The sequence below is a fragment of the Zingiber officinale genome, chromosome 8A, assembly GCF_018446385.1.
Source record: "Zingiber officinale cultivar Zhangliang chromosome 8A, Zo_v1.1, whole genome shotgun sequence".
In the NCBI taxonomy this organism is placed as follows: domain Eukaryota; kingdom Viridiplantae; phylum Streptophyta; class Magnoliopsida; order Zingiberales; family Zingiberaceae; genus Zingiber; species Zingiber officinale.
The window spans coordinates 85,429,654-85,450,501 of record NC_056000.1 but is presented as its reverse complement, the minus strand read 5'-3'; the positions used below and the strand labels follow the sequence as shown (position 1 = coordinate 85,450,501).

The 20,848-nt window shown below is 37.5% G+C and overlaps 1 protein-coding gene across 1 annotated transcript; it reads left to right on the top strand.

The window, feature by feature from the left end:
* Positions 1 to 2,394: 2,394 nt before the first annotated feature.
* LOC122009802 (MACPF domain-containing protein CAD1-like) lies at positions 2,395 to 20,383 on the top strand. Its single transcript, XM_042566095.1, has 6 exons — positions 2,395 to 3,014; positions 3,622 to 3,860; positions 4,052 to 4,247; positions 17,641 to 17,824; positions 18,559 to 18,722; positions 19,586 to 20,383. The coding sequence occupies exons 1-6, from the start codon at positions 2,712 to 2,714 to the stop codon at positions 20,186 to 20,188; spliced, it is 1,689 nt and encodes a 562-aa protein (XP_042422029.1). The 5' UTR covers positions 2,395 to 2,711; the 3' UTR covers positions 20,189 to 20,383.
* The last annotated feature ends 465 nt before the right edge of the window (positions 20,384 to 20,848 follow it).

Here is a 20,848-nt window from a genome sequence, read left to right as displayed (position 1 = left end):
TGAGATAGCCGTTGGGCTGGCACCAGTCGACTGGTGCAAGGACCAGTCGACTGGTAACGGGCAAATCAGGTTCTGATTTGTTCCAAGCTCTATAAGAAGGAGCTTGGTATGGCCGGCCAAGGCGACGAAATTAGACTTGGTTAAAGCCTAATTAGTAGTCACAAGAGTGCTCAAGTGTTTGTGGAATCCAAGAGGTCTTGGTGTGTTGTGGTGAGGTTTCTCCACCCACAAGGAGTGACTTGAGATAGCCGGAGTTTCCGGGGGCTAATCCACCGAAGGATCGGGATCGTCCACCTTACGGACAGTCGTGGAGTAGGAGCATCATCTCCGAACCACGTAAATTGACGTGTATTGGTTTGCTAGTTCTTTTCCTTGTCTATAGCTTTCGTATTCATTGCTTTAGTATTTGTATTTCCGCTTGCGCACTAACGAATACGTAGGAAGCGAGTATTTGGGGGCGCCGTCTATCCAACCCCCCTTAAAGCCGGTCGACCGATCCTCCAACACTATGGTTTATTCTACAAACTATGGGTACATGACCTTGACTCTCTCCAAGACTTTCCAGAGAAACTTGGACAAATCATAGTCGTTGCTCTAGAAAAAGAAGAAACATTTTTTGTCTGTACTTTTGAAAGTTCACTTCCAGAATGGATAGGTTTAAAGATTGAGCCTGCTCGACACCTTGTCAAAATAGATTTTGACGACCTCAATGGTTGATGACTATACTTTTGATTTTGACATCGACTGGGAAGCCTTCTTACCCTTACCAGACTAATTGAAACATTGGCGAGCTTCTGTCCAAGGAGCCAAGTGGTCCTAGGATAAATTAGAAGACCCAAATGAGTATCTTCTAGCAGGAGAAACATACACAGAGAAAATCTACTGACCTAGAGATATGGGTACCAGATTTCTTCCATTTTCTTTTACAACACAACATTCAACTATACTTCAGCATTACCAAAAGAAGGTTGACCGATGGGCTACTAAAAGATTGGCGAGTTCTGCTCTATCCTCTAAAGCTTACAGAGCATCTTTAGCCAGATCAGAACAATATACAGCCCAAGAACAATATGCAAATGCTTCTATAACAGGACATGCGGCCCAAAATACTGCTTCCAGATCTCCAGCCCATCTCCAAGAAGCCCAAGGAACAAATTCTACACCCTCATTGGATTCTATTAGCGAGCACAATCTCGCCAACATAATGAAACCATAGGGACCTGTTCTATTGTCCTTTTCCACTGACCAACTACTCTTTTCAGGCCACTACAATCCACTTTACAGCTACTTTTAGTCCTTCTCCACTGACCAACCACTCTTTTCAGTCCACTACTCTCCACTTTACAACCCCTCTTAGTCCTTCTCCACTACTTTTAGCAGCCACCACTCTGGATGGAATTGTCCTACCCTCACTTTACAGCTACTCCCTCTTATCTTAAAATGCCCTCTCGACCTTTCTCTATGTGCTTATGAAGGGTTCCTTCTTTTCGAAGGAACTAACCCCCTCTTCTCTCCCTCTCCTATAAAAAGCCCTCACCGATCTTGGCTCTGCAGACTGCCAACCTCCCTTCTTGGAAGCAAGTTTCAAGTGTCAAGTGTCAAACTGCAACCTCTAGTTTTTCAGTCTGTAAGTATGTGTGTTTTTCCTACCAAGTATGTAAGCAATCTCAATCTGTAAAAATTTATACTAATAGATATTGTGAGTCCTGTATGAACTGTATGTTTTTCTATACCCGTTGGTAATGAGAATCCAGTGGTTTATTTTCTCTATTTCTGTTCTTTTTCTTTCCTCAATCCTTATCTAAGTACCCATGGACGAACAATAACTGTATGAGAATTCTTACGTAAAATTTGTGCTGACTATTTATGGTAAAAGGGCCAATCCCAAACATACTAAAGGTCGGGGTTGCAAGTATATTGTTCTCTACCGGTGAAGCTCACTGGAAGGAAGACAAACTGAAGAACATAAAAATCATTATTTTTTTTCAAATTAGTGTTCACGCTTATTTTTTTTTTTCAAAATTAATGTTGATTCACAATTATTTTTATTCACTAATTTCGTTATTGTTCATATTTACTATTCAAAATCATTGTTTACATAATTACTATTCATAATTATTGTTCATTTACATTGCTAAAGAAGACATAAAATTATTGTTTTCATAATTAGTATTTATTAGTGTTCATAATTATTATTTATACTTACTGTTGATTACTGTTTATTTACAATTATTTTTATTCGTAAATTTTGGTATCCAGACAGGACTCGGTAGTAAGGGATGGGATGGAAGAAGTTGGTCATTGGTGGCTTCTAATGACCGGTCAACGACTAATGATCTTTGGAGGAAATAAAAAACGCGTTCTTTTTTCTACCGATGTCAGAGTGGTCAAAAAGTCATCTTCCTCGGCCCTCACCAGTAGCACTCGTCCGGTCCAAGCCAAAGAAACCCTTCTTCTCCTCTCCTCTTCCTCTATCGCATCGCCCCGCCTCGCTTCAACTCATCTCGCTTCGTCGCCCCCAACTGGATCTCCATCTCCAAACCAATCTCGATCCCTTACCGTTGGTGGGAAAAAGCTCGCCAGATTTGAGCTAGGATTGGTTGCAAAGGAGGCGCGACGGGGAGGACGTGGGGGAGGAAAAGATGAGATGAGATTGAACCCTTGTCTGATGCGTTTGAGTCCTGACACTGCTTCTGGGTGGGGTTTCGCGCATGGATAGGGCGAGAGCGGCGGCCGCTGCGGGCGGCTCGGAAGCTCTGATCGCGACTCTGACGAACGCGGTGCAGGCGCTCGGACGTGGGTTCGACGTCACCTCGGACGCGCGGCTGCTATACTGTAAGGGCGCGCCCGGGTCCCGCCTCGTCGTCCTTGACGACTCCAGTAGGAGGAGCTTGGTCATCGCGGACGGCGGCAGCGCAGGGGGCGAGATCGTTCTCCCCGATGTGCCCTTGGACATCAAGATCACCAGGGAGAGGGACCAGCGAGATCCCTCCGGCGTCTGTAGTTTTCAACAAGTAAGGGGGTTCTGGCCTATGAGTCGTTGAATTATTCAATTTGTTGTATCGTCTGTGTTGATCTTGAGCTTAGATATTTAGAAATATCTTATGGTTTGTGTAGATCACATGCAAACATATCTATTCAAGTTATTCTGTTTTTCATGATGTCTAACGTCGGGATATTTGAAGCATTTTCCTCCCTTAATCTAAGAAAACAATTGCCTGATTTTATTTGTTTTATTTTGTATTATAACTTTACGAATGGATATGGAACCTTATCATCACAGTTAGAGGAAAATGCTCTCTTCTATGTAATATAGTTCTTACGATGCATGTCCACCTCATGGAGCAACGAGTTGGATGTAAAATAAGATCTCTTAGATTGTAATGTAACTGGAAGCATAGTATTATGTGTGTGTTCTTGTCACTCTAGATTTGAAAATATTGCAATTGACTTATGTTGGCATGCTTGGGAAATTCTTTGAAAGGTTAATGGCTGCATATGTTTGCCAGATACAAAATTAAGCTGTAGCATTATTTTTATGTGCAAAACATCCACTATTATCATTTCAATGTCAGTTCTGGAGCAGTGTACCCTTTTTCTATTCTAATACTGGCTCTACAGATGGCTGAGCTTTTCAATAAGAAGTTAGGTTTGTCTGGAACAGTTCCTCTTGGAAGCTTTAACTCAATGTTCAGTGTCACTGGATCTAGCAAAGTTGATGCTGCAACAACCAAAGCTCTTGCTATGGATGGCTTTTACATCCCTTTGTATCAAGCTAAACTTATAAGTGACGAATTGGTTATCCGTGATGATATCAAGCATGCTGTTCCTCGCAATTGGAATCCACCAATGTTGGCTAGGTTAGTAGGTAATAGTTTGCATCACGTCGAGGTATTATAATCATGTTTCTCTCTTTGGAATTTTCAATGTATAAATTGCATAGTTCCTTATCATTATGGAAAATCATATGCTATCTAACTAGGACTTCTATGATTGTTATTATTATTGGTTATTTTCTGATCATCAGATTTTTCATTTATATTTTGTTCAGCTTTATTGAAAACTTTGGCACCCATATAATCATATCGGTTACAATTGGTGGAAAAGATGAGGTGTATATTAAGCAGCACCATTCATCTCAGTTATCAGAGTTAGAAATTGAAAACTATGTTAAAGAAATTGGGGACCAGCGGTTCTTGAACTTGCAACATCAGTCATTCAATGCTCCTTTGAACTACAAAGACAAGGTTAGTAGTCTTCCAGCCTTAGAAAAAGTACATGTCACATACCGCTGTCATATATTATTGACTGCATCCCTTGCAACTCCATCTTTTGTTAACAGTGGTCACATATCATGTTATCTAGAATTGCATTTCTCAACAAGGATGTTTACAAGTATGTGCGTTTATGATGACCCTTGGGTATGGATTGCATAATGAGACCATTTACCGACTGATCGGCGGAATCAATCTTTGCCTTGGTTTTACGACCTTGACGGTCTATGGTGGTAGGGAGAATTTGAGGCTCTTTAGGATTAGAGAACCTTTCGATCTAGGGGTTTGTTTTTTCTTTTTTGTGAACCCAATCATAATCTTTATTGCATTATTCCAATCATTTAAATACAACTACTGATGTTCCTTCCTGACGAGGGAAGAAAACAAACACCGAATAAGAAAGGTTTAATCTTACTAAAAACAAAGATGCTCGACTCAATTGAAATAAAAGATACTCAACTCAAATAAAATCAGCTACTATAGCTGAATCAATTCTCTTGATATGCACCATTCTTTCTAAATCTGCCGTGTGTGTATCTCTTGTATTTGATGGGCTCTAAATTCTCTTTTGCTGCATGGGATTGTCCACGGTCAAAACCATTACTCCCATAAAAATGGGTTTGTCCACAAACGCGAATGATGGGTGACATTCCATGATAGCTATTGCATCTTCCAATGAAGCCTCGGCAGGGGATAAGCCCTCCAAATCAACTAGAATTTGGGAGCGCCCACGGTGGGAGTGGAGGTCAAGAACAACTTGAGGAAAGGGAATGTAATCTTCCTGATGTATGGGTGGAAGAGTGGGAAAGCCAGGGATGCTGCTATGATATTTCTTCAAAATTGGAGCTTTGTGTGGTCTGGCAATTGGAGCTTGTAAGTGACATAGGCCATGTGATCAATGATTTTAAAAAGGCCCATAAAAACAAGGAGAAAGTTTCGAATAATTCTTGGACGTCAAACTTACTTGGCAATAAGGCTGAAGCTTTAACAACACCATATCTCCTATCTCAAATTGTAGCTCCTGATGGGATGAATCATATTGAAGTTTCATGCAATTTTGGGCAGCAAGAAGGTGTTCCCGTAGATTCTTTAAAAGTTGTTCCCGAGTCCTCTTGATCTACTGATTCAATATGGGCAGTACCAGCCAAATATGGTGGCAGCACTTCATGAGCTAGCCGCTAAACCGTCCCGAAGTACCAACCAAATATGATAATAGGTGGGGAGTTGATCACCCATATACGACCTCGAAGGGGGTGGCCTTAAGGGACGTGTGATAGCTAATATTGTAACAAAATTTTACCCAAGAGATCCAATATACCAATTTTTTTTTAATTCTCCTGTAAAACAATGCAAATACATCTCAATTACTCGGTTCATAGCTTCGGTTTGGTCATCTGATTATGGATGGTAAGCGGACGAGAAACAAGATTGTGTTTTACTATGGCGAAATAGCTCCTTCCAGAAGGAACTAGTGAAGGTTGCATCATGGTCGCACAATTGTTTTTTGGAGACCGTGAAGATTAAAAATATTATTAAAGAAAACTCAAGTCACCTTCACAGCCATGTATGGGTGTGATAAAGGGATGAAATGGGCATACTTAGAGAAGCGATCCATGACCACAAACAATATAGTTTTACCTTGAGATAGAGGCAACTTGTCAATAAAATCCATGTAAATGCCATACCACATTTGGTGAGGAACAGGCAAGGGTTGTAATAATCCCGCATGTTTTAAATGCTCCACTTTATTGCATTGGCAAACTGGGCATTCTTGTACAAACATGTGAACCTGCCATTTCATCTCAGGCCAATAGAAATCTAGTGTAATTCGGTATAATGCCTTCTGATATTCTTCGTGAAACTCATTACGTATCATGGTTAGTATTCTAGAAGACACAAAATGGTGATTCAGGAGACAGGAGAGGAGGAGGTGGCCGGGGAGATGCTTTGAAGTAGGTTCATCTCGCATCTTGTTAAAAAACTCAATATTGTTATTTCATCTAATTTATCATTAACATAATATTTTAGAAACATAATCATTTAATTTAATGACTATCTTTTTTCAACAATTCAAAAACAAATAGCAAAAGATATTTTCTAAAAGTCCAAACTTTACATTTTACTTCACAACTACACGCAATAATTTTCAAAAATCATATTCACAATTATAATGCGTCAACATTTCTAAAATTGAATTATCCAATTCTAAAACTCAAAAATACTTTAAAAATATAAGCAGAAATTTTTGAAAATTCCAAACATTAGTATTAGTAGATTTTCACAATTCAAAAGTCTAAAATTTGAATTTAAGGAGCTGAAAACGAACTTAAATTCAAAAATTTCGGCCTTAAACATTAGTATAAGTCAATTTTCATAATCCAAAAGCCTAAATTTCGAATTTAAGTAGTTAAAAACGAACTTAAATTAAAAAATTTTGACTTTAGCCCTTGATTCTAATTGAAACAACGATTTGTCGAATCATTATAAATAAAAATATAAAAGAGAAAATTAATAAAACTACATTTAATTAAAAAGTAAAGAATATAAAATAAATCTGAAAAGAACTCACAGAAAACATTCAAGAAATTTAAGAGCACCCCAACACTTAAAACAAATCTAAACATCTTATAGAACAAGTTGTTAAATATACTATTTATGGAATAAATATAAGATCTTATTTTAGAAATCAAGTTAATTTCTTTTCTTTCATGTCACAAATAGAACCAAAAGACATAAATGAAATATTACTTAATCTAAATTAATTATAGTAATGCAGAAAGAATTAATCAATTTGAAAGAAATCAAATATGAAAATTAATCCATATAACTTAAAATATTTTAACAATCTATACAAACAAATATTTCAAAATAAAATAATGAAGGCATGATAATAAAAAAACAAAGTAAAATTAGTAACTAAAGACTTTAGCCCAAGAAAAAGACTTGATTATGTTGAAACACATATACAGTAAACATGTTTATAATCAATACATATGTTTTTAGCATTTTCTACAAATAAATCTACCAAATAGATATAAAATTTATATTTTTAAATGATTATATTAAAATTAAAATATATGTCAGGCAAATTCTCCAGATTGTAATATATAGAATACCCTAAAAATGTATAAACTCAAGAAAGCCTAATATAACTTAAAATAAGTATCTGTGCTTTATCAATTACTTAGTATCTAAGAAATTTAAGAGCGTCTAATAAACGAAAAGAGAGTAGTAATAATAATAAGGACAACACTAATGACAAAATTGTCTTTTTTTTCCCTTTCCTAAACAAAATAACTCTAGCACATCCACTACACCAGTTGGCTTGCCACTCTAACAAGCTTCAATAGGTTAAGCAATTTGGTCTTGGGGAAAAAAAAAATCAAAGTTCATCATGTTCAACAGCAGCAGCAACACCTGCTGCAGAAGAGAATTCAGAATATTAGAGGGGGGGGGGGGGTGTAAATTTTAAATTCCGGAAGAAAAAAAATCAATATATTTTTTAATATAATAATAATAATAATCTTGAACTGTCATGAACCGTTGCAAACCGTGAACCGACAGTTCTGAACCAACTATCTTGGACGGTTAAGGTTAAGGGTCGATGTTTTAGGAACCGTCTAACAGGCGGTTTTGAATTGTGGTCGGTCTAGATGGTGGTCAACTGTCCAATATTGCTATCACGGCGTGTAAGTGCACCTGGTCGATATTCGATGAGCAAGTCAAAACCTAGAAGCTTACTAATTAGTATTGTTGAGGCGAGGTGGTAATCCAATAAAAATTTAAGACTGTAATGGTAAGTTTGGACCAAGAACTTGTGTTCCCATAGATAAGCATGCCAATGACGTATAGCTTTGGCCAATCTGATGAGCTCTTTCTCATAGGCAGGGAGATTCTTGTGCCATTGGGCCAAAGGACAGTTGAATAAGGTGATGGGGCTTTCTTCTTGCTGCAGAATTGCACCGATACCCATAACAGAGGCATCACAATCCACCACACATGACTTCTAGAAATCGGGCAAGGCAAGTACCGGTGTGGAAGTGAGGGTGATTTTTGGCTCTTGGAAATCCAACTCCGCTACTTCATTCCATTCAAAAGAATTCCTTCTCAAGAACCTAGTTAGAGGGGACGTTGACATTCCATAACCTTGGACGAATTTACGGTCTTCGTGAGCCCATGAAGGGCACGAAGTGTAGTGGGTTGCGACCAATGGAGGACTGCTTCAATTTTGCCATTACCTACGGAACGAGAAATGATGTGACCAAGATAAGTGATTTTCATCCGAACAAATAAACATTTAGAATTTTTTAAGAAGCGGTGTTGCTGCAGTAATATTTCAAAATCCAATTGCAAATGGTGGAGATGCAAGAAGGCTTGCAAATAAGTATATTATCTAAGAAGACGAGCATAAATTTCTTCATGAAAGCATCAAAGATATTATTCGTGAGAGCTTGAAAAGTCGAGGGGGCGTTTGTGAGCCCGAAAGGCATTACTATGAACTCAAAATAGTCGTGATGAGTGCGTAAAACTATCATAAAAATGCTGGCCTGTTCCATTTGGATTTGGTGATATCAGGATTTGAGGTCTAGCTTAGTAAAATAAAGAGATCCATGTAAATCGCCAAGGTTTGGAATACCGTCTCGTGCCGGGCGGCACGGACGGTTTTTACCATTCCGTCGCCCGGCCGAAACCGGCACTCGACACGCAGAAGTTTCGGCGCGTGATACGCGCAGGCGTGGCGCTGTGCTTTCGGCGCTCGTTGATGGGCGCCAGCATGCGCGAGAGTGTCGCGATCGAAAAAATCGCGCGACAGAAGGAATCGATTCGATTCCTTCTGTCGCTCGCAAAAAACCTATAAAAACGTACCAGCGATCGATTAGCAGCAGCGAGCAGCGGAGAGGCGAGGCGGCGAGGCGAGGCGAGGCGAGGCGAAGCGAGGCGAGGCGAAGCTAGGCGCGGCGAGCAGCGGCGACGCGCGACGAGCAGCGAGGTACGATTTCGTTATGCATCGAAGGCGGCGCCGAAGGAGTCGCCGGACCCCTGCGATCCACCGCTGCCGAGCGGCGTGATCCGCCGGCGCCGTGCACGCCGCGTGCCCGCGTGCCCTACCAGAAGGAAATTAAATATAATTTAAATTTATAACAATTCCTTTAAATTTTCTCAAAAAAATTAAAATATATAAAAAAATATATTTAAAAATTAAAATTTTAATTAATATTCTGAAATTTTAATTTTCAATGTTTTAAATTGTATTTAAATTTTTTTTAAAAATTATAAAAAATCTGTTTAAAATTTTTATAAAAAATTATAAGAAATCTGATATATATTATAATATTTTTTATTATTTAAAATTTAATTTAAAATTTTTTAATAATAATAATAATTCAGATTTATATTCTAATACTCTAAAAAAATAAAAATTATAAAAAAAACTAATAAATTAAATTTATATTTTGATATTTTTATTATGTTATATTTTTACAAATAATAATTAATTAATTAATTAATTTGTATAATTATTATTTATAAAGTAACATCTTAAAAATAATTTATATATTTATTATAGATAATATTTAATATTGGAATTAATTTAAAATTTGGATCCATGAATATTAATTTTTTACTTTTGTAATATGTTTAAAAATATTACAAGTCTTTTATTTTAAAAATTTGGACATGTTTATGATTCATAATAAAACACTTATAATCTTGTGCAATTCTGATCAATCTAAATTGAGAAAGATAAATTAATATTTTTAAGAGATTGTTTCAAATTTCATAAGTTGTTGTTTAGAGTTTATATACTTAATTTGTAAATTTACAATGATAAATACATTTTTGACATTATAAAATGATGATCATTACCTAGAAATGAATATTATCCTTACTTTTTTTATAATGCATAGGTAATGGCACCAAAACAACAATCTCATGATCCAGCTTGGAGACACGCACGTCGATTAGAAAATCGATTCCATTGGCAATGTTTGCATTGCGATATGATTGGACGCGGCGGCGGGGTCACACGCCTAAAACAACATCTTGCTGGTGGATATCCGGATGTTTCTAATTGTCCAAAAGTTTCTCAAGAAGTGCGTCGTGCAATGAAAGAGGAACTTGATGGCAAAAAAGCATTAAAGTATAAACAACAACGAGAACGGGAACTTGTTGATAGTTGAAGCTCTAAAGAACCAATCTATGATGAAATGGAAGGTCGTGGTGAAGTTCCAAATGACGAAGACTTTTTAGCAGCTCTCAGTGCCTCTCGAACTCAATATGACTATGAGCAAAATATGCAACATAGAAGTGGCTCTGGTGCTAGTGGAAGTGGCTCAACTGCTGCATCAACATTAGGAAGGAGTGCAAGTGTTCGTATTACTTCAACACAAGGTGGTATTGATCGTTTTTTTTCTTCTATGGGACGAAGACATGCAGTTGATATTGCTGATATTGATCCACTAACATTTCCAGACCAAGCTAGCAAACAGACTAGGATTGATGATGCATATTCAAAAGAGAAGAAGAAATCAATCGGTAAAAGTATTGCTAAATTTTTCCATTTTAATCATATTCCCCCTAATGCAGCAAACAACACATACTACCGTAGCATGGTGTCCAACATCCAAAAATCTGGTCCTGGTATTCAACCTCCGACTGCATATGAAATTGCCGGTCCATATTTAGATGAACAAGTGGAGGAGATCAAGACTTGGATCCTATCATGCAAGAAACAATGGAGCTTATATGGGGTTACGTTGATGTGTGATGGCTGGACAGGACCTACACGGATGAGCATCATCAACTTTCTACTATACTGCAATAGAAAGGTGATATTTCATAAATCTATTGATGCAACTACAGACTATCATGATGCACCCTACATATTTCGTTTGATGGATAGTGTAGTTCACAAGATAGGTGCCGAACATATAGTACAGGTGATTACAGATAATGGTGCCAACTTTAAAAGGGCTGGAGAGATATTGGAGCAAAGGTATCAAACATTATTTTGGACACCATGTGCAGCACAGTGTATCGATTTGATGATGGCAGATATCGGTAAGCTCGATATAGTGAAGAAGGTAGTGAAAAAAGGTCAATTTTTAACAAAATTCATCTATAATCATCATTGGGTTCATGGATTAATGAGGAAATTTATTAATGGGGAGATTCTGCGACCAGGAGCGACTAGATTTGCCACTCACTTTCTACTGTTACAATCGTTGAATCAGAAAAAAGTCGGATTAAAGGCCATGTTCTCTTCTAAGGATTGGGAAGCCTCTCGATATTCTAACACGACTGAAGGTAAGGAGGTACAAAAAATTATTATGTCGGTCAGATTTTGGGACTATATCGCAGATATTCTTATAGCAATAGAACCATTGTACGTTGTTCTACGTAAAGTTGATATGGACAAGAAGCCACAAATGGGCAACGTTTACCACCTAATTCATGAAGCAAAAGAGGAAATTAAGAAGCGTCTACAATCACCGACCAAGTATCAACATTACATTGATATAATCACTACAAGATGGGATGATCAAATGGGAAAACCTATTCATTTGGCTAGTACGTATTTTTTAATGATAACGAATTTAATATTGTTATTAATAATTATATATGTTTAATTATTATAGGCTATTATCTCAATCCGGCATATCAATATCGTTATAATCTTGGCACAAATGATGATTTATTAGTGACCCTCAGACATGTAATATTAAGACTGCATACAAACACAGAATCAATTGCTGAGACTATTAATGAAAGTCGATTATTTCGAGAGACATATGGTTCTTTTAGCGATCCTATTGCATTGTCATATGCAGATATAAAATGGATGCGAGTAAATATAGTAAAAATTATTACTAATTATTGTCAACAAATATAAATAATTATTTTAATTTTGTTCTTATTTTTCTTACAGCTGAGTGGTGGTTACAATATGGAGGATCAGTTCCAAATTTGAAAAAGATTGCAGTACGAATTCTCTCACAGACAACGTCTTCAAGCGGTTGTGAAAGAAATTGGTCAACTTTCTCCCTCATTCATACAAAAGTACGAAATCGTCTTTCTTATCGTCGCTTGGAGAAGATGGTCTACGTTCATTATAATATGCGTCTTCAACTAAGAGCAATAACAGAAGAGAATGAAGAACAGGAGTCTGGTGATGTAGACCCATTTGATATTGGATTTGTCCAGGCTGAGAATGATCCAATGATGGATTGGTGGAGCGCTGTTGAGGCTAAGAATCCATTACTTGATGAAGCAGGAGACCCACCACGACCATCTCAATTTCTTACTCAACAGATTGAAAAAATACAAGATAGAGGAGATATCTGCGAGGAAGAAGATGATGAAGCTTTTGATCAAGAATTTCGATTTTCTGGATCTCGGTCTAGGCGTTCTCAAACATCACAAACTCAACCAAAGTCCATAGATAAAGGCAAAGGCAAAGCTCTTGCAATTTTTATTAAAAAGAAAGAAAAAGGCAAACCTCCTACTTTTATGGGAAGTGGTCCATTTAGAATTAAAGACAATCCACTCGATGCAATTGATGAGCAAGAACATGATGACAGTGATGAAACATCATCACCTTCTGACACTGTAGTCCGACGAGAAGTTCGAAATGAGGATAGTGATGTTGATAGCAGTGCAAGTACTCATGGAAGTGATGACAGTGGTGATGCATCTAGTGGTAAAAATTATGTCCCCCCTACTCTAGCACCAGAGCCATGGACATGTGAGAAAGATTACACACATGCAACTCAAGATGATGATCATGGAGCTAGAGGTAGTACTATTCAATATCAACGTCGATATAAGGGTGACAAACAAAAGAAAGCTCATAATTATCAAGATATGCGGGAGAGTTTAGCTGAGATTGATTCTAGTCGAAGTTCATCATACTCGCAACCTTCTTATTATAACTCTGATGCATCATATGGTGATCCGTCATACCAGAGCTCGGGGACGTATGCTTATCCTTATCCTTATCCTGTGCCTGTACCCGTTCCGATTTCAGTGGTGCCAGTTCAAATCCAACATCCAGTGATGAATCGAGACACGCTGATGAACATGTGGAGAAATCAATATCAATATTGCATGTCATGGGATGCTTATTTAATCTAGTCATTGGAGAACTATGGAGTTGACCTAAGCAGAATGTCGCAAGAGCCAATGCTTCCATCTGATTCACGCCACTCCTTTTGGTATTAATAAGGTAACATATTATGATGTATCAATTTTAATTCAAGTTATTCCTAGATCAACTTTTTTTTAAAGAAAACTATATTTAATTATTTTTTCTAACCATATTAAGTTGTTCAATAATTAAGAATTTATATAAAATTAATATACAACTTATTTTTAAATTATACACAATAAACATATTTATCTAATAATTACTATATATAAATAAAAAAATACCGAAACAGTATCGGCACGGCACGATACGATACCAAAACCGTATCGTTCCGGTCCGGGACCGAAACCTCGGCACGGGTCGAGATTTTAAACCTTGTAAATCGCTAAGCAATTCATCGATCACAGGCATAGGAAATTTATCCTTGATCGTCTTCTCATTCAGAGCCCTATAATCCACACAAAAGCGCCATATGTCATTTGTCGTTTTCACCAATAAAACTAGCAAAGAAAAAGGTGATGTGTTTTGTCTAATCAAGCCCTTGGCAATTATGTCGTTGCATTGACACTCGATTTCATTTTTTTGCAAATGGGGGTATCTACAAGTGCACACCATGATGGGTTTGGTGTCTTGTTTAAGTAAAATTTTGTGGCAGGATTTGTGGAAGGGTGGGAGGCAGGTTCCTCAAAAATTAAAGCATACTTTTCCAAAATATGTCAGTGCTTTTTCATGAACTTTTGGTAGGGTAGCTGTTGCGAGGGAGGCTACTTCTGCTATTAGAGTAACACCCGATCCTTGTAAATCAATGGCGTTGCGGTTTGTTGAAAGCTCATTCGCATCTAGAAATCCCAAAGGATGGGACTAAGGGTGCGAAGCCAATTTACTCCCAACGCTCCAATGTCTCCCAATGGTAGAATGAAGAATTCAACATTAAATTTGTGTAGGGTAGCTGTTTGCGAGGGAGGCGACTTCTGCTATTAAGTAGCACCCGATCCTTGTAAATCAATGGTGTTACCGGTTTGTTGAATGCTCATGCGCATTTGGAGAAATCCCAAAGGATGGGACTAAGGGTGCGAAGCCAATTTACTCCCAACACTGCTCCAATGTCTCCCAATGGTAGAATGAAGAATTCAACATTAAATTTGTGATCACCCAAATGAATTAAGATGTTGTGGCAGACCCAAGGCAGTGTAGTCGTCGCCCATTAACTACTGCTACCCAGAGAGCAGGGCGTTTGTGGTAAGCCCAAGATGGATGCAAGTGCTGAATTTAGAAAGCAATGAGTGCTTCCCGAGTCGTTAGGACCAACAAAGGGGTGTGTGTTAATTTGTCCCTTAATTCGCATGGTTTGAGGAGCGTGAGTGTCTGCGATTACATTGAGAGAAATTTCAACATCCTCGACGTGGTTCTATTCATCATAATCTTCTAATCCCTCAAGCCAGAAAAGATGTTTGCAACGGTGACCGGGAGTGTAAAGTTCATTGCAATTAAAACAAAGGCCTTGGCACGTCGTTCTTCTATTTCTTAATTGTTTGATAAATCGTTGCTTCGGCGGTTGGATGGGGGTGCGCTGCGGTGTGATGGTAGATTCAGATTGTTTAGAGCGGCGTTCATAAAGACGGGCTGATGTGAGATCTTTTGGGCGGTGAAGTTCGACTTCCACAGGGATGTGATCTTGGAGTCCACTAATGAATATTTAAACTTCTTGTTTTAATATTAATGAATTCGCTCATGCCACCAATTGTTTGAACTTTCGCTGGTAGTCTTCCATGGATGCTAATTGTTGAAGTTTGACAAGCTCGTCCAATTTGTTGTTGCAAATAGGTGGCCTAAACCTTAGATTACATAGATCCTTAAATTCCTCCTATTGATATGAGGTTGATCATGTTCTAGTTTGATGATTCACAATTGACCATCTCCCTCAAGATGTAATGAAGCTAGGTCAACTTTTTCTTCCTTCGGAGTGCGTTGATGGCGAAAAAATGGTCACATCGATTAAGCCATCCCAAACGATCAGATTGACCATCATAATGTGGGAAATCCAGCTTCGAATACCGTAGTATATATGAGGATCTCTCTTCACGGCCACGGTACCCTTTCGAGTGATGCCATTCGGGTCAGGATGACTGTTGCTTTCTTCACCTAGATGGTTGTTGTGCGAGTGTAGTTTAGAGAAGCCTTTGGACAATTCTTTCGGTTAAGCGTGGATGAGCTGCTATTTTTCATTGCCAGCTTTGTCCTCTTTGAAAATTTTGAAAAAACCTCAAAGCGTTATTGAAGTGCTTATGAGTCACCCATTACGACAAGCTCTGATACCAATATGTTATGACCCTTGGATATGGATCGTGTAATGGGACGGTTTACTGCTAATCGGCGGAATCAATCTTTGTTTTCTTGGTTTTACGATCTTGATGGCCTATGGTGGTAGGGAGAATTTGAGGCTGGTTGGGATTAGAGAACCTCTCGATCTAGAGGTTTGATTTCTTTTTATAAACTCAATCATAATCATTATTGCATTATTCTATCCATTTAAATACAACTACTGATGTTCCTTCCTAACGAAAGAAGAAAATAAACACAGAATAAGAAAGGTTTATCCTTACTAAAAATAAAAGATACTCGACTCAAATAAAATCAATTACTATAGCTGAATCAATTCTCTTGATATGCACACTCCTTTTTAAATATGCTCAGCGTGTATCTCTTGTATTTGATAAGGGCTCCAGATTCTCTTTTGCTGCATGGGCTTACCCACGGTCCATAACATGCATCATGTAATCTATTCCCACAAATTGATGAGCCAATATGTCATAGCCTAAGAACTAATGAGAATTATCTGAAGATATCCAAATACTTTACTCATCTGCTACTATTTGATGACCATATGAGATATTTCCAAATCCTTCTGTTTGCATGTCTGAAGTAATTGAGATCGTAGAGTTTTTTAAAAAAAAATTTATCAAGAGAACCATTGCACTTATATTGGAAAACCTATATACTAAACATGCCATCTGCTACTAAATCCATCTGTACTAAAATTCAAACGTAAGTATGAAGTTTTATACTCCACTGTCCTGAACTGAGCTACAAAAGTGTCCCTATTATACTAGTAAATGAATAATAATATGGTTTTATTAAGTTGATACTTGATACGATCTCTTGTTGTTGTTGTTGTATAATTTCCTTCCTTACTTGCCCCTCAAATTATGGCTACAGAATGTGGCCCAAATCGATCTGCTACACCAAAAAATCTAGGAACCAGGGACATGGCCAGTTTGAGCATGTTCATAAACAAAAAATGCTGCAAACCTGGATTGAATAGCCGTATGACATGTGAAACCAGGGTAATTTCTAGAGACTAGTAACTTGATGGGTTGTGAGGGTACATCTGTCTTTTATCAATACCTTTAATTTGCAATGCCTAGTTCACAGGTATCTGCCTTCCTTGTTCGAAGCACCGTTTGTCTCCATTCCATGCCTGCCACTTTGTTTTGTTGTCAATCTTCATCCGTTGCCAAAATTGTTGCTTATCATTCAGCCTTTGCCAAGGTTATTCTTGCTCGTTTCTTCAAACCCATCTTCAAAATGTCCTAGTGCCAGCTTTATTTCTTGTTCATCTATTGAGTGTCCCCTTGCTGGAGTTGTTAGTAGTAGCCCTCAGTTTACCACTATTCTTCATCCCTTGCCAGATTTGGCAGTATAATTTATGCTCATTAATAAGATATTTGGTGTTGTCTTGGTGTTAAAATATAAAAATTACATAAACAAAGGTTTGTGCAGTAACAAGTCAACTTGATCCCATATTTTGGGATTGAACTAATAAATTAGATTGGTACGAGTAAACCAATGAAAGATTAATGAAAAATGTGACTGCAGTCTACTTAGGATACAATTGTAAGACATACACTTATTTTCTGGTGTAATGCTTGAATTTCTCTGGGAAGACTTACTATATTCTTGAGAATTTTCCCACTTCATGTGAAATAACCTCAATAGTTTGTAATTACTTTGTTCCGATTTAAGTGAAAAAAATTCTTTTGTTAGCTGTATTCGGAGGTCATGTATTTGGTGGAATTGCAACTATTCAAGATTATTACATACACGAATACTGATATGTAGCAATTTGAGAATTCTATAGAACATAGCATTTTTTTGTGGTATTTTGCCAGTAGCCAATAATTCATTCTGTATATTGTCCAAATGATGCTTTCTTTTATGCAGGATATTACTATTATCTTTCGGAGGAGGGGTGGTGATGATCTTGTTCAAAATCATGCAGAGTGGGTGAGCACCGTTTCTTCAGCTCCAGATGTTATCAATATGACCTTTCTCCCCATCGTTTCTCTTCTGACTGGAGTACCTGGAACTCAGAACCTACTTCGTGCCGTTGACCTATATTTAGAGTGTATGTTCTGGTTAAGCCCTTGTTATTTTTTATTTTACTAACTTGTCTTTTTAGTTTGATTCTAAGGAATTAGAAATTTTATATTGCAATATTTTTCTATGAACATTGCTATATGGAAATATATGTTGTAGATGGGTCATGGGAGGCTTCATTTAATTTCTATTTGATGGTATGAGAGCATTGGCTTCTAGAGAAGGGAATGATTTTAGCTTTTTGATGTTATTGGACATCCCAATTTTAATTAATTTCTGCCACAAGAGATTATATTCATCAGTGCGAGGCGCTAGCAGGCATGCTGCACTCTTCTGGGGACCCCTTGTTTTATTGATAAATGCAAAACTTTCTTATTTTTCATTGTAATATTTGGATCTTGTCTATGCATTATTGCATGAGTCAGTATTGTTGCATAATTCCAAACTGTAAGATTTCCCACTTGATTTGTCTCACCTTTTGGAACTAATCTTCACAATCCTTAACTGGAAACTTTTATTAGAATATTGTAACCTCTTTATCAAAAAGATAATATCAAATGCACATTGTATGACAAGCGTATCATTAAAATTTTTCTGTTTTCTGTCATTCTTTCAGTAACCATATAATCATGGATTTCTATTTTCTAGCAATGTCGATTTAGTTTGCTTATGCCAAAAGGCTGACTTGTGTCAATTTTGCCTTGTGACCTTTAAATTGTAGAGATTGTATTCTTACATTTATATTTATAATTTTGCCTGCAGATAAGCCACCTATAGAAGAATTACAGTATTTCTTGGAGTTTCAAGTACAAAGAGTTTGGGCTCCTGCACCAGTTAATATTCCTGGACACCAAAGAAAGGAACCCATGTGCCCTTCTCTTCAGTTTAGTTTAATGGGCCCGAAGCTTTATATTAGCACAGAGCAGGTAAATAGGAATCTAGTTGGTAATTTTTAAGATAGACATAATCATTATATTATGATTATGTGTCCTACCTTTTTTTTTCATGGAATTCACAGTAGATAATTGCAAAACCATTTTGATAATTATTATGTATCCTTTTTATGGAATTTCAGTAGATAATTGCAAAACCATTTTGATAATTATTATGTATCCTTTTTATGGAATTTCAGTAGATAATTGCAAAAGCATTTTGATCTGATGGCAGTGTATGAAATCATCTTTAGTTGTTTAAGGAATTTTGAACAAATTAAACTACTTGCTTTTCACTAGCAAAGAGGACCAAATTGGTAGTCAATGTTCCCATTTCTTCTGTACAATATTCTTGTAGGTGTTCAACAAAACCTAGGTTTATATAAAAATGCTATCCCTTATTCATTGGACTTAACTTTCTGATCATGTTGACAGACAATCACCACCTATCACTCTTTTAAATTGCTGGAGAATGTTTATTCCTCCAATCACATAGGTTGCTCAATGCTGAAGAAGCAATATATTACTTAAACATACTGAAAAGAAGAGCTATGTTTTATGCTACTTTTTGCTATGTCACATCTGAAGATTGATGATGAATGAGTTATCATTTTTTTTTAGCTAAAGAAAATGTGGCTATTTTCAAGTTTTTTACTGTGATGTATCGGTACAAAATTGTAGCACTGTAGTGATGGAAAAAACACATTGGAAAATTGGTTTAGCATGTCTTGCTATATTATTAAATGCTGCAGATTTATAGACCTTTTCATTCCACTTATATTACTGATTCGGAAGCTACAAAAGGTTTTTGTTCTGCTGATATACTCTCTAGCTAAGAACTACAAAACTTAGTGCAGGTATCTGTCAGTCGTAAACCAGTCACGGGCCTTAGGCTAAGCCTTGAAGGGAGCAAACAAAACCGGTTAGCCATCCACTTGCAACATTTTGCAACGTTACCGAAGATCTTCTTACCTCACTGGGACTCGCACATTGCAATTGGCCCACCCAAATGGCAAGGCCCTGAGGAGCAAGACAGTCGCTGGTTCGAACCCATTAAGTGGAAAAATTTTGCCCATGTCAGCACCGCACCCATTGAGAGTACTGAAACAAGCATTGGTGACCTCTCTGGCGTTTACATAGTGACAGGAGCTCAGCTTGGGGTATGGGATTTCGGTGCCAAAAGTGTCCTACATCTCAAACTGTTGTTCTCTAGGGTCCCTGGCTGCACCATAAGGAGATCCGTTTGGGATCACAGTCCCACTAGCCAGCTGCCGAAACTAGAGGATACATCCTCTTCCACTTCAGGAGACAGCTCCAAGCTTGCAAAGATTGTTGACATGACAGAGATGCTGAAGGGGCCACAAGATACTCCAGGCCACTGGTTGGTAACTGGAGCCAAATTAGGGGTCGAGAAAGGGAAGATTGTCGTGCGTGTAAAGTATTCCTTGTTGAACTACTGAATCCCATCTCATTATCCTTTTGTTATCCAGTTCATTTTCAGTCCTTTGAGGCATTCTTTATATGGATAACAGCGTTATTTTGTTCCTCCATTACATTATTAGACAAAATGTTAGTTAGCACAACCCTGTTGCCGCTGTTTGTGTTCTTGAGAAGCTACATTCTTATTTGTAACATGAAAACAGTCCATTTTGAAATTTGCTTGTGTTCTAATACCTATTGCTAGACAGAATCCAGGACTCGTTTTTGACCGATGATTTGGATTAAAAGGCAGAATTTTCACCTTCTTCACTCAGATTTATCAATTGCGAGCAAGGGGCAGTTTGAGGCAGGTAATGGGGTCGTGTCGTATATCTATACCAAGTGAAGGGGACAAAATAAATGCCAAAGCTGAAGCTTCTTCTCTGAAGAAATTTGGTTGTTGTTCAATGTAGGTAATGCTGATCCCAAGATGTTGCCCACTGTATGCCTCTCTACCACTGACGAGTGATGAACTACTTAAAGATTAACAACTATACAACTGAACTTGTGCAGACTGAGGTCATCTTAAGGTAAGTTGTTCTAATCCATATAACTTTTCATTTGTCCTTTTCTTTTTATAATCTAGATGTCCAGGTTTCCTATGACTAATCCCGGATGTAAACAGTCATTCATTCTGGTTC